This window comes from Pituophis catenifer, unplaced genomic scaffold (genome assembly GCF_029215685.1).
Source record: "Pituophis catenifer annectens isolate HBS135680 unplaced genomic scaffold, rPitCat1.0.hap2 SCAF_14, whole genome shotgun sequence".
NCBI lineage: Eukaryota > Metazoa > Chordata > Lepidosauria > Squamata > Colubridae > Pituophis > Pituophis catenifer.
The window spans coordinates 11,418,371-11,432,622 of NW_027256894.1; the positions used below are offsets into that span (position 1 = coordinate 11,418,371).

A 14,252-nucleotide genomic window follows, 5' to 3' on the forward strand; every position below is an offset into this window, starting at 1 on the left:
ATAACAGAATAGAAGAATAACAGAATAATAGAGTTGGAAGGCACCTTGGAGGACTTCTAGTCCAATCCCCTGCTCAAGCAGGAGACCCTATACCATTCTGGACAAATGGCTGTCCATTCGCTTCTTAAAAACCTCCAGTGATGGAGCACCTACAACTTCTAAAGGCAACCCGTTCTACTGCTTAATTATTCTCACTGTCAGGAAATTTCTCCTTAGCTCTAGGTTGCGTCTCTCCTTGATTACTTTCCATCCATTGTGTCGGGATTTGAGGTCGTCTCAAATAAATTGCATTTCAAACAAAGTCTTTGAAGAAAACTCCCATTTATTAAGCATGACATTCAAAGTCCGACTCCATCGCAGTCAACACTGACTTCCAGACCCAAAACCCTCCCTTTCCGTTCCCCACTCCTCTGCACTCATTGGCCATCTTCCAATTGAAGTGCTGACACATTGTTTCTCATCTTGTCTTTTGGTACTTTGGATAATAGGTTGACCCAATGGTGGGTTGCTCTCGGTTCGGACCGGTTCTATAGAACCGGTAGTAAAACTGGCGGGAGGCTCCGCCCACTGACCCTGATGTCATCAGGAAGCTTCTGCGCATGGCCCCGTTGTGAACCAGGAGTAAAGGTAAGTAGAACCCACACCTGGGTTGACCTCCTCTTCTTTGTGGCAGGTCCTCAAATATTGGAACACTTCTATCATATCTCCCCTAATCCTTCTTTTCACTAGACTAGACATACCTGGTTCCTGCAACCATTCTTCATATGTTTTACCCTTCAGGCCTCTAAACATGTCAGCATATAGCCCCCAACCATCTGGGTTTTCTAACCAATGTGCCAACAGGATTCATGGAGTAACATATATTGTATGTATTGATTCCCCTCTCCCCATCCTACATAGCTATCCTGTGAAGTAGGCAAGACAGAGAGCTAATGATCTGAAATGTATATGTATGTCAGAGGTGGGTTTCAGCATATTCTGATCAGTTCTGGAGAACTGGTAGCAGAAATTTTGAGTAATTCGGAGAACCGGTAAATATCACCTCTGACTGGCCCTGCAGATCTATTCTCTGCCTCCTGAGTCCCTGCTGATCTGGAGGAAATGGGGATTTTGCAGTATCCTTCTCCTGGAGTGGGGAGGGAATGGAGACTTTACAGTATCCTTCCCCTGCCACGTCTACCAAACCATGCCCACCAAGCCATGCTACGCCCACCAAGTCAGACCCACAGAAATTAGTAAATTTTTTTGAAACTTTCACTGATGTATGTAGAAAAAATAGATCACTGAAGTCTATATTGTAAATATTGTAACACACTTGAATCAATCACAAAATTACTGATCAATGTAGTTTTGAAAGCTGGAGAACAGATGCAGGCATGTTCCTTGGCATTAGCTTAAATGCTATAGTGGTTTCCTTGCCCCTCTCATGTAATTTGTATGAATGCCGTTACTGGTCTGTGATTCCTTTGCTATTTGTTCATAAGCGGTTTGTTAATCTTCTATATTCTCGTATTGCTTAATTGTACCAAATAAAGAATAGATGATAGACTTTGCACAGTTTGTACCTCTTCACTACACAGCAGAGCTGGATTATTGCCAAAGTCCTCGGGGTACAGCTGTTGCATGGGTAATCCTGTTGTAGCTATATTTTACAAATGAATCTCCATTCTTAAAGTAGCTTTCAATTACGGTTGACACAAACAATGTTGGCGAGCATCTCTTATGGTGTTTTGAATTAATCTGAAATGCATTTAGGTTTAAGATTTTCAATGCAGGTGCTTTAGGTTGCTATTACTGTACATTATGAACCCTTTGGATCACGTGTGCCTTTAGCACAAGGGTTGCCTTTAGAAACGCAACTTGATTATTTTCAAGGAAGAATTTTTAGGCAGGTTGATCAGTTACTAGAAATTTTGTTTTAGGTAGTTTTTGAAAGCAGCAGTGCCTTTTAAAACTTTATTCTTACATATATTCATCATTCATTGTGTTATTTTGTTCATCCTAAGCCTGAGGAGTCTATTAAAATGACAACTTTATGACAAAAGCAGTCTGGGATTTTGGTTTGTCTTAGGAAGATCTTGATTTTTTCTTCTTCATGTAGCCTCTTGGCTGGAGGTACCATCTGGTTGACTATCTGGATCTGGAAATGAAGCAGGCTTGGGCTTAGATATCACTTGTGTAGGAGGTCATCAGGAAGCTCCACTGTAGTAGATAATGGAAAACTGCATTTCATGCCAAGAGAATGGCATGAAATCATCAAGGAGTGAGTCTAACTCAGGCAAGTCTTTAACTGGTCAGCAACACCTAGCTGACCATGATTGATATCCTAAAAGCTGAGCAGGGATGGGTCAGTTTAATACAATAGCAATAGCTATAGCACTTAAGACTTATATACCCCTGTAGTGCTTCACAGCACTCTCTAAGTTTACAAATGTCAGCATATTGCCCCAACAATCGGGGTCCCATTTTACTGACCTTGGGAAGGATGGAAGGCTGAGTCAGCCTTGAGATCCATCAGGATCAAACTCCAGGCTGTGGGCAGAGTTTGCCTGCAATACTGCACTTCAACTACTGCACCACCAGAACTCCTAATGCATACTTCAATGTATTACTTCACCAAAAATTTCACCAAATAATACTTCACTAAAAAATTCCTTGTTTTCAAATGGACAATGAATCCCTTGTCTTCCACAGGGAGGTAATGGAAAGCCATTTCCATACAAATGTTAATAAAACTCTTCAGGCAGTGGTGGGTTGCTCCCGGTTTGCACCGGTTCAGGAGTACTGGTAGTAGCGAAGGTGGGAGGCGTTGTCCACCCGCCTGGAAGTCATCAAATACTCTCTGCACATGCACAAGCGAAGTGCGTACGCGAGAACCAGTGGCAAAGGTAAGTAAAACTGACCACTGATTTCAGAGATTGTCTATGTAGTCCCTGGCAGTTCATCTTCTCTTGAAGGAAAGGGAGGGGGCATTATTGAAGAGCAAATGATTCCTACCTCCTAAGACTGACCAATTAAGACCACCTTAATTAAGGGAGATAGGCAGTCTGATTTTGATGTTATCCATTCATTCGTCTCCAACTCTTGGCAATTCTGTGAGTCAGGTCCCTCCACCTTTTCTAACCTTGAACCACTTCTTTGAGTTTTTCTATGCTTTGGCTGGTATCATCTTTGATGACTGGGTGGTCTAGGGAAACACAAAATATATAAAAAAATAAAAATGGTGCCTTATTCATTATAAGGGACGTGGTGGCTCAGTGGCTAAGACTCTGAGCTTGTCGATCGGCAGTTCAGCGGTTCGAATCCCTAGTGCCGCGTAACGGGGTGAGCTCCCATTACTTGTCCCAGCTTCTGCCAACCTAGCAGTTCAAAAGCATGTAAAAAATGCAAGTAGAAAAATAGGGACCACCTTTGGTGGGAAGGGAACAGCGTTCCATGCACCTTTGGCATTGAGTCATGCTGGCCACATGACCATGGAGATGTCTTTGGACAGCGCTGGCTCTTCGGCTTTGAAATGGAGATGAACACCGCCCCCTAAAGTCGGGAACGACTAGCACATGTGTGCGAGGAGAACCTTTACATTTACCTTTTTATTCATTACAATTGAGGAACAGATTCCATCTGTTGACTGACTACAATCAAGCTCCCAAGTGGGTGGGTCCATGCTTTATTTTCATTTTCTTTTTAAATAAGAGAAGCTTACCATTAATGGGACATGAACAAGAGCCTAACCCAAACTATTTCTGTAGTCTATTGACAATCTGCCCAGGTCAAAGGAGAATAAATTGATCCCAGTCGAAAAGCTTCATTTGAAATCAACAGTTTAACCTTTTGGCCCCATTTAGTCTGTCAGGATGGTGAGGCGGTAAAATTCTTAAATCAGATTCAGTGGGAGATCACAGCTCCATCAGCAATCGCAGTTGTATTTTCCCCAAGTTATTTAGGAATATTCACGTGGACAAGAAATTCAGAAGTTGCCTTTCTGTATATCTGTAGAACTGATTGCTAGCAGAGAACCTTGTGTGTGTGTGTGGTTTTTTGTTTTTTTTTAAATCCCATCTATTTTCAGATGAAATTACCTTTTTAGAAAAGGGATTGGGAGGAAGGTAGCACAGGAATGCATTTCCACCTCATATAATGCTGCTAGTGATGATTTAAAAAGTCCTTAAGGCTAAGTTAGCAGAACAATTATCCTTATGCCAACATTCACCTACCCAAAACCCACTCCTCGCTTGAGAGAATTTACACATTGGCTTTCGATTAGTAAAAGTCAGAAAGGGAAGAGTTGTTAGGCGAGACTTCTTTGGTAAAAAAAAAAAAATCTGCATTTGGAAGAATTTTCCGCCTTTTATTTCTGTCCAGTTTTAAATGGGCTATGAAACACTTTTTATTTTGCCAGGCTTGTAATGATCTTTATTTTTATCCTCCTTGGTGCCTTGTAAAGGAACCCTTTTGCTGCTATATGTATTTAATCCGTTTGATATATTGTCTTAAATTTTATAACAATTCTTCTCCGATTATTCCTTTGCCTTTTTCTTTTTAAACAGTGAAAAATGGGCAAAATGTTAAGGATGTAAGAACAGCCTTGTTGGAGAATGCTAAGGTTCACCTTAGTCCAACATTTGGGGGTCTTATCAGGACCATCCAGTGGTGAAATCCAAATTTTTTTACTAACGATTCTGTGGGCGTGGCTTGGTGGGCATGGCTTGGTGGGCGTGGCAGGGGAAGGAAACTGCAAAATCTCCATTCCCACCCCACTCCAGGGGAAGGATATTTCAAAATCTCCATTCCCTCCCCACTCTGGGTCCAGCCAGCGTTGGTATTTGCCGGTTCTCCGAACTACTCAAAATTTCCGCTACCGGTTCTCCAGAACCTGTCAGAACCTGCTGGATTTCATCCCTGGGACCATCCAAGTGATGCTGGAATACAGGCAAGAGATACGATATATCCTCTGTACTCTATTGTTCTCCTGCAACTGGTGTCTGGAAATGGATGTTGCTTACCTGAACATCCTTTCTGGGCGCGCTGCTTTTTTTTTTTTTTTTTTTTTTTAAAGGGGGGGGGATTACAACCCCAAGAACAGGTCTCCTCCAAGGTCTGGTATGAGATAGGTAGGAAAAAACAGACCAAAATCCCAAGATCTCAATTCAGGCAAAGGGACTACTCGAGAGTAGCGTAAAGCAAGAGATTTCGCCACCAAAATAAATGTTCTAAACTACAGAGAGCTCCTGCAGAAGTGGAGGCTTGATAGTAGATCCGTCCAAAAGCACCGCAGAGGCCTGGCTCCGATGTCACAAAATGGCGGCGGTCACAAAATGGCGGCCACGTGGGAAAGAACCAGTTTCGGGGCGTCGCTGACGAAGTTTGATGGAATTTAGGCCTCTCTGCTGCTGTCAGTAGGTGCAGGGTCGCTGGAAGGCTGCCGCGCTCGAAGAAGGGGCCGCCGTTGCGTGTGAGCGCTAACGAGCGCTCCTAACGCCTCCCAAAGTTCTGCCAGAAGTCTCCGCGTTAGTGCGATGCTAGAGGGCGGTGGCGGCTGAATTATCAGGCCGCGGCAAGCACACGCGTATCCTGAGCTCTTGGATTCTTCCAAGCAGCGCGCCAGAGAAATTGTTCTTCCCAATGTTGAGTCTTCAAGATTAATCCCTGTTTAAAGCCAATCAAGTTAGTGGCCATCACCCAGTCTTCCGTATACTTAGGTAGGTAGGTAGGTAGATAGCAATTGATAGGTAGGTAGGTACCGGTCTAGGTAGGCAGGCAGGGGAGAGAGAGAGAGAGAGAATAGAAGGATAGTTCAGTGTTTTCTTTCCACCGGTGGTAGAGTTCTACAGGTTGCTGGTCTGTTAGGTTAAGAAGAACTTTCTTTTACCCATTCAAAATCTCTTCCCATTGACCATCTCTGGTACCCTGTTTTCCCGAAAATAAGACCCAACCAGAAAATAAACCCTAGCATGATTTTTCAGGATGCTTGTAATATAAGCCCTACCCAAAAAATAAGCCCCAGTTAAGATTGTCAACCAGATGGAAGCGTTTAGTACAGTATTTTCCCCAAAATAAGACCTAACTGGAAAATAAGCCATAATGTGTCTTTTGGAACAAAAATTAATATAAGACCCATTCTTATTTTGGGGGAAATACGGTAGTCCTAGTTTCTGAAACTGGGAGGAATATAGATCTTGTCTAATTTCACTATATTATGTATATTTTCAGAAAGTGAAATTTGATTCCAAGGTAATAAAAATACTGGGCAATATTGGTCTTTAGGATTTAGTGACTGAGGTATAGACCACAGATTTCTTGATGTTTCACTGGCATCTGTGGCTGGCATCTTCAGAAGCAAAAATGGTCTATTTGTCTAGACCAGGGGTCTCCAACCTTGGCCACTTTAAGACTTGTGGACTTCAACTCCCAGAGTTCCTCAGCCAGCTTTGCTGGAGACCCCTGCTCTAGACCCGAAATCCTGAAAAACAACACAGCACAACAGATACTCCAGTATATTTTCCCAGATTATATTGCCAGTTAATGAGGCCCCTCCCCATGAAATTCACATAACTACATTGGTTGGGTTGGTTGGGTTCCTGTAACAAACTAAACTAACACATGACTGATCGGGCTATGTCATGATGTGTACTTTGGAGAAACAGGATATTTCTTTGGAGTTTTGTGGGACTGCAAAGGACGTACGAATTGAGAAGAATTGGTATGTGGTGATGAGGGATGCGGTGGCTCAGTGGCTAAGCTGCTGAGCTTGTTGATCAAAAGGTTGGCAGTTCAGTGGTTCAAATCCCTAGTGCTGCGTAATGGGGTGAGCTCCCGTTACTTGTCCCAGCTTCTGTCAACCTAGCAGTTCGAAAGGACATAAAAAATGCAAGTAGAAAAATAGGGACCACCTTTGGTGGGAAGGTAACAGTATTCTGTGCGCCTTTGGCGTTTAGTCATGTCGGCCACATGACCACGGAGACGTCTTCGGACAGTGCTGGCTCTTTGGCTTTGAAACGGAGATGAGCACTGCCCCCTAGAGTCAGGAACAACTAGCACATAAGTGTGAGGGGAACCTTTACCTTTACCTTATTATAATTCTGTAACTCTTGGTGTCAGAAAAAGAGAAAATGTGATGTCCATAAACTAGGCAAATGGTTTGGAGTTTTTGTTGTTTTAGTCTTTAGGTAATGATGGCTTCATCCAGCTCCAGTGATAGATGCATTTATCTGTAGAATGGGGAAAGTGAGAAGCGAGAGAAAACAGCACAACAGCTTCTTTAAGCTGCCTTTAATTAGCTCTAAAGTCATTTTTGCAGCCAGTGGATTAATCAGTGAAGCATGTTGAGTTCTAGCCAAGCTTTTATAAGTTCTTAAAAGGTTTTTGTCGCCCTCCGTTCCTTTGCTCATGATAGAACATTATCCCACAAGTCTGCCTTGGCTATTACATAAACTTCTTTTATTAGACTTTCTGGGTCTTGTCAGGGCGAGACAGATACTTCAAGGACTGACCCTGGCAACATCATTGACAGCCGTGTTATTTTTCCTCCAAGTTAAATTCTAGTGGGATTGGTTAGAGAGAAGTATTTTTAGGAGTATTTCTTCTTTCTAATCCTGCTGAATTCATAGCCCCAGAAGCTGAAACGGTGAGACGAGGAACAGGCAAGTAAAGCCATCTAAGAAAAAATGGGGAAGAAAGGAATCCGCACTGTATATCGGACATTAATACAATTGAGTGAGTCCAGAGGTATTTCATGAGAAGAGTCCTCCACTCCTCTGCTCACAACAGAATACCTTATGCCATCAGGCTCGAAATTTTGGGCTTAGACAACTTAGAACTATGCCGCCTTCAGTCTGACCTAAGCGTAGTACACAAAATTATCTGCTGCAATGTCCTATCTGTCAATGACTACTTCAGCTTCAACCACAACAATACATGAGCACACAATAGATACAAACTTAAAGTGAACCGCTCCAAACTCGATTGCAGAAAATACGACTTCAGCAACCGAGTGGTCAAGGCCTGGAATGCTCTACCCGACTCTGTGGTTTCATCCTCAAACCCCCAAAACTTTAACCTTAGACTGTCTACTGTTGACCTCACCCCATTCCTAAGAGGTCTGTAAGGGGCGTGCATAAGTGCACCAGCATGCCTACCGTCCCTGTCCTACTCTCCCCATTTATTTGTACTGATTTCCTGTGTTCATATCCATGTTTATACTTATATCTGTTATCTCATACATGTTTGACAAACTAACTAACTAAATAAATAAATAAAACTCATCCAAGTATAATTCCAGAAAGAGAGAGGGGCATGACGATTTTTCTGTCCTCCAATCCTTGTTCTTCAGCAAAATTGGCTACATAGCCATCCTTGATCAATCTTTGCCAATTCTATTCTGCTCTCAGAATCCCAAGCTGCTTAAGATCAACTTTGAGGAACTTGGCTTGCTGGTCATTGGCATAGACTGTTGGAAGCCAGAAACTGCATTTTTGTGGCCTTGGAGGACCTAAGGTGACCTCATTAAAATTCACCAGTGAGTTGAGGGAAGTACAGATGGATGAGCTGCTGTGTATTAAACGTGTGCAAGACTGAAGGCTGCCTTCAAAGATTTCCATGTTGTCACAAGCACGGTTGCTTGCAGCTGTGATTTGTTTAACAAGCCTCGATGACTTGGGCTCGTACAGTACATGGCGCCGTCAAAAAAGTGGACTGTACAATCCATCTTTGCGCGCTCTGCTAAACGAAGACCGAAGAAACCACAGCTCGCCTGATGGATGAGCCTCAATTTTGAAGTGCGTCTTTAAGAGCTTGCCAATGTTCCTTCTTTGTGCCCCATGGCTCCCCTGGACTTGTGTGTCTCATGTCCATCTGCGGGCCTCTCTGATTTCACCGGGACAGAAGCAGACACACCAAGTGGCCTCAGAAAGTCCTCTGGAACTGATCAGCCGGTCAGCTGAGAATGCCTGTCAGGCAGCCAAGTTCAACCGCCCACTCCTTGGTCCTGCTGCCCGGAGGACTATGCAAATTTGCCTCTTTTTCTGCTTTTCCCTTCTCTTCCCTCCTGGCCAGCCACCCTGCGTGCCTCTGGCTGTGCACTAAACATCCAGACCTTTTGCCGAGAGCTTTTCTTAATCCCCTGGATTCTTTATATAGGAATTAATCTCTCTGCCACACTGGGAGAGCAGCAAAGAGCCCAGAGATCTGGGTGGGAAGCTGATGCATATTGTCTGTATACGTGTTATTTGTTTCCATGTGTGAAGGTCGAGAATGGTGTTGCTTTGATTTTTTCTTGTTTTTTGTTTTATTCTCTCCTGATTGGGATTGAGCTGCTCTCTTGATCAGGACAGAGACAACAGCAGTTGGATTTAAAAAAAAACAAACAAAAAACTTCTGTTGGAATTTAAAAGTTTTTGGGGTGAGTTCAAGCCCAGCAACATGGCTGAGCAAGGAAGTAGTGGCTTGCAGGTGCTTCTCTCTACTTTTCAGGTAAGAAGACTTCGACTAGCTGGAGAGAAATCTGATGGCTGTGCGGCTCCTTCCCCTTCCTTTCCCTCAAGGCAAAGCCGGGGGACTTGTCTAGTAGTGGAAACTTTGATATATTATTACACTTCCTGCATCCCAAATCAGAGGAGAGCGTTCTCCGCACTAGTCACGGTGGATGCATAAAAAGAGGCACTGCTACGCCGGCAGGAAGTCTGCCTTCAGATCTCCCCTCTGCTACGGACTTCGCCATGTGGTTATTTTAGGATGGTTCACCATCCTTCCCCCACCCACCCACCCCAGTTACACCTTAGGTACAATGCTTCTGAAATACCTCACCTAAGAGAATAATCCCGTGCACCCAGAATATTTGACTATTCAGTGATGCTTGAAACATATTATTGTTGGACTGGAGTTATGAGGTCTTTTTTTTTTTCCATCTGTTTTTCAAGCTTTGGTGTTTCCAGCTTTAGAGCAATATAAAAAAAATTCCCTCTATGTGCTTGAAATTTTTTTTAAAGATAAGAACTTTGCTAAATAGGGGACAAGTCTGGATTCAGATCTGTTTAGGGAGACAGATGTCTCTTTCCTCCCTCCCTTCCCCCTCTCTCTTTCACTCTCTCTCTCCCCCCTCTCTCTTTCTCTCTTCCTCTCTCTTTCCCTCCCTCCCTCCCTTTGCCCTCTCTCTTTCTCTCTCTCCCTCCCTCTCTCTCTTCCTCTCTCTCTCTCTCTCTCTCTCTCCCCCTCCCTTCCCCCCTCTTTCTCTGTTTCTCCCCCTCCCTCCCTCTCTCCCTCTCTCTCTCTCTCCATCTCTCTTCCTCTCTCTCTCCCTCCCTTCCCCCCTCTTTCTCTGTTTCTCCCCCTCTCTCCCTCTCCCTCTCTCTCTCCCTCTCTTTCTCTTTCTCTCTCTCTCTCCCTCCCGCCCTTCCCCCCCTCTCTTTCTTTCTCTCTCTCTTTCTCCCTCCCTCCCTCCCCTCTCTCTTTCTCTGTTTCTTCCCCTCCCTCTCTCTCCCTCTCTCTCTCTCCCTCCTTCCCTCTCTCTTTTCCTCTCTTCCTCTTCCTCTCTCTCTCTCCCTCCCGCCCTTCCCCCCCCCCTCTCTCTCTCTTGTGTATGTGTGTGTGTGTGTATCTATTCTTGACTGGTTGCTTAAATCAATCTGTGTTTAAACATGGCAAGTGAAAGCAAAGAAAAGCGTTGGGATTCTTTGTAGTTTACCCCAGGACATTAGAAAGGGAATTAAATGTTCTCAACTGCAAACAGAAAATAAGAGTGTTTTCATCATGGGAAAATTAAGGCTTTCAATGTTTCAAAACTTCTCCAGCTGGAATATTCAGCATCCTGAGTCTAGGTTTCAGGAGCCGCTGTAGAGTCAGGACAACATCATAACCTGTATTAGAGGAGATGCTGCAGGCCTATTGCTGGGGGAAGAGTTAAGGCAAGCAAGTAGGCGAAGAAGGGTAGAAATGTTCAGGATTAGCAGGTTTCTGCCTGGAACTAATTTGGGGAAATCAGAGTTGCCGAATTGAAGATTTCCTTTTGCTGAAGCAAAACCGAAGTCTTAACTAGCCTACTTAGCATCCTTTTTTTTTTAAAAAAAAAAATCCATTTACAAGTAGGTGGATAGTATTCAGTTTAGAAATTAGGGGTATCATTCTGCCATGATTTATCATAATTCTACAGCATGGTTCCAGCATTGATTGTTAGTTATGTTGTAGGAGATTATTTTAGACACTGTCATTAGCCTTAGACCGAGTGTTAGCAACCTGCAGCTCCGGAGCCACATGTGGCTCTTTGGGCCCTCTGCTGTGGCTTCATGTCAGGTGATCCCACCACTGGCTGGCCCTGCACATTGCCCTTCCCTCCCAGTCACTCCTCGCCTGGCCTGAGAAGGTAAGGGCGATGGCGGGGGATGGAGAAGCGGCTGGGGCAGAGACAGAGAGATACAGAGAGTGCGGGGGAGAGAGAGAGAGAGAGAGAGAGAGAGAGAGAGAGAGAGAGAGAGAGAGAGAGAGAGAGAGAGGGAGAGAGATGTCAAAAAGATTTTGTGGTTCCCAGTTTTTTTTTTTAACAACCAGTTCTCTGCCCTAATGACAAGGCATGGCTGGTGTGTGTGTGTGTCATGTGACTGGTGGAAGTGAGTGACATTGAGTTGGCCACGCCCGCCCAGGTTTTGTGGCTCCCGGTGTTTTCTTTTCTGTGGGAAATGGGTCCAAATGGCTCTTTGAGTGTTTTAGGTTGCAGACCCGAGCCTTAGACAGTGCAAAGGTGGCATTCCTTGCTTAAAAGGGAATTGTTGTTAAAAGGGAATTGAATAGCATAAAAGGGAATTGTTGTCCCTGACAGATAGAGCTCTTCAGAGTTTGGATAAGGATGCTTTCTCTTGAGTTTCAACCTAGGAATATCTTCATACTGGGCGTTCTTTGAGTTTTGACCCTTTCGCCCTTTCGGACCATATGCCGATATATATATTAGCTATTAATTAGTTATTAGTTATATAATTTAGTTATTAGTTATTAATATAGTTATGTAATTAGTTATTAGGGACACAGTGGCTCAGTGGGTAAGACACTGAGCTTGTCGATCAAAAGGTTGGCAGTTCAGCAGTTCAAATCCCTAGTGCTGTGTAACAGGGTGAGCTCCCGTTACTTGTCCCAGCTTCTGCCAACCTAGCAGTTCGAAAGCAGGTAAAAAATGCAAGTAGAAAAATAGGGACCACCTTTGGTGAGAAGGTAACAGTGTTCCATGAACCTTTGGCGTTGAGTCATGTTGGCCACATGACCATGGAGACGTCTTCGGACAGCGCTGGCTCTTCGGCTGGCGACACCCAGGGGGAGGGCCTTCTCTGTGGGAGCCCCAACCCTGTGGAACGAACTGCCCCCGGAAATACATAAGATCTCCGACCTCCAGGTGTTTCGCTGCGCACTGAAGACCCTGTTGTTCCACCAGGCCGGGCTATCAACATAATAGTTTTAAATTGGGGTATTTAAATTTTCTGGGGTTTTAAATCTGAGCCAAATTTATTTAATTATTTTAAATTTTAATTGCTGTTTTGTCTTGTGTTTTTAAATAGGCTGTACATCGCCCTGAGTCCTTCGGGAGAAGGGCGGTATAGAAATAAAATTATTATTATTATTATTATTATTATTATTATTATTATTATTATTATTATTATTATTATTATTTATTATTATTATTATTTATTAATTATTATTATTATTCAGTTTTGAAATGGAGATGAGCACTGCCCCCTAGAGTCGGGAACGACTAGCACATATGTGCAAGGGGAACCTTTACCTTTACCTATTAGCTATGGTCACTAAATAGCACCTCTTGAAAAATAACTATCTTCACCTTGATGTGGAAGTTTTTTCTAGCCAACTTCTTCATGATTGACTGATATCTCTTCAGTCAATCTGTCAATCCGGCAATGACGTAGTTAGTTCTGTTTTACCTATTTAGCTTTGTCTCTTGTGTGTTTATGTAACTTCACAGCAATTATTAAAGCATACATCTTCTAGGTGTAGGACAGAGTAATGCAACCCACTAGATGCACCTCTCATTTGCCAAGACACATTCCAGAAAGGCAAAGAAATAGAGAACAAACACGTTTAACTGAAATCTTGTTGGGCATTACATGCTGCCATATGCTCCAGCCTTAATTATGGAGGAAAATCTGCAGTTTCTTTTATCCACTTGCCTAATAAATCATTGGTTGTGTTTGCCCAACAGACTGAGACACAAATGAGGTAGCTATTTCTGGCAAACCCAGCCTGAGCACTCTGTGCTTGTTATCAAAATGTTTAAAAATGGGATAATTCAATTAGATGATGATAATAAATAATAAAAGTGAGAGAATAATGGGTTAGTGTGTTGGCAAACGTAGCTCACAGTCCTGTTCTGTGTTTTTAGAAAGATTTTTCTCTTTTTTGGCCGTTATTATTGGTTGCCTAAAGATGTTCACTGCTGCTATTTCAGTTTCTGTTTCCTAAGATGATGATCATTTTGGAGGTGAGGTTTGGATGTCACTTGCTCAGTATGTAAATGAAAATGAAGCTGCAGTTTCAGAGTTTCAGCTCAAATTTTAAATAGAATAGAATAGAACTTTTTTTATTGGCCAAGTGTGATTGGACACACAAGGAATTTGTCTTGGTGCATAGGCTCTCAGTGTACATAAAAGAAAATATACGTCCATCAGGAATCATAAGGTACAACACTTAATGATAGTCATAGGGTACAAATAAGCAATCAGGAAACAATATCAATATAAGAGGTTTTTATATGGGTGTCGAATGATTCTGTTGACTTGCCTTTATAGCAGTGGTTGTTGATTATTCTCGTCATTGTTTGCTAAAACACTCCTGAAGCAAAACTATTTTTGACACACAGTTTTTTTCTGGTGGTGACAGCATAAATTGTTCTCCAGGGGAGGCATTTTCTCCTAAGGCATTTTCTGGCTCATGAGAAACGGTGAGGGTTGAAACCGCATTACCCAAGGAAACAAACAACAATTATATCTTTTAATTGTATGTCCGGCTTCTGCCTCTTGTTTTAAATTGCTTTCCTTTAGTGAATTTGTGGTATTTGGATTGAAAGTGGCTTAAACGGCGGTTCGAGTTTGGCAGTCTTAAATTAGCTGATTTTAATTGCATTGTATGCTTTTTAGTTTATACGCGAGTCATCGTAACAGGGCTTTTTGCCCAGAAAATTAATGCATGAATACTGATAATAATAACTCCTAATAAGCAAGCAACCCAACAGTTTAAGCCTGGACATTAAAGTCATGACTAGC

At 43.0% G+C, this 14,252-nt stretch overlaps 1 protein-coding gene across 2 annotated transcripts in view; it reads left to right on the forward strand.

The window, feature by feature from the left end:
* Nucleotides 1–9,334: 9,334 nt before the first annotated feature.
* The window catches only part of AGBL1 (AGBL carboxypeptidase 1), a 680,934-nt gene continuing 676,016 nt past the window's right edge, over nucleotides 9,335–14,252 (forward strand). For both annotated transcript variants that reach the window (XR_011601025.1, XM_070953407.1), the window contains exon 1: nucleotides 9,335–9,468. Coding sequence is in view for 1 of the 2 variants with exons in the window: in XM_070953407.1 (XP_070809508.1) it covers nucleotides 9,418–9,468 (51 nt within the window). In the remaining variant the exon portion in view is untranslated. The remainder of the gene's footprint in view (nucleotides 9,469–14,252) is intronic.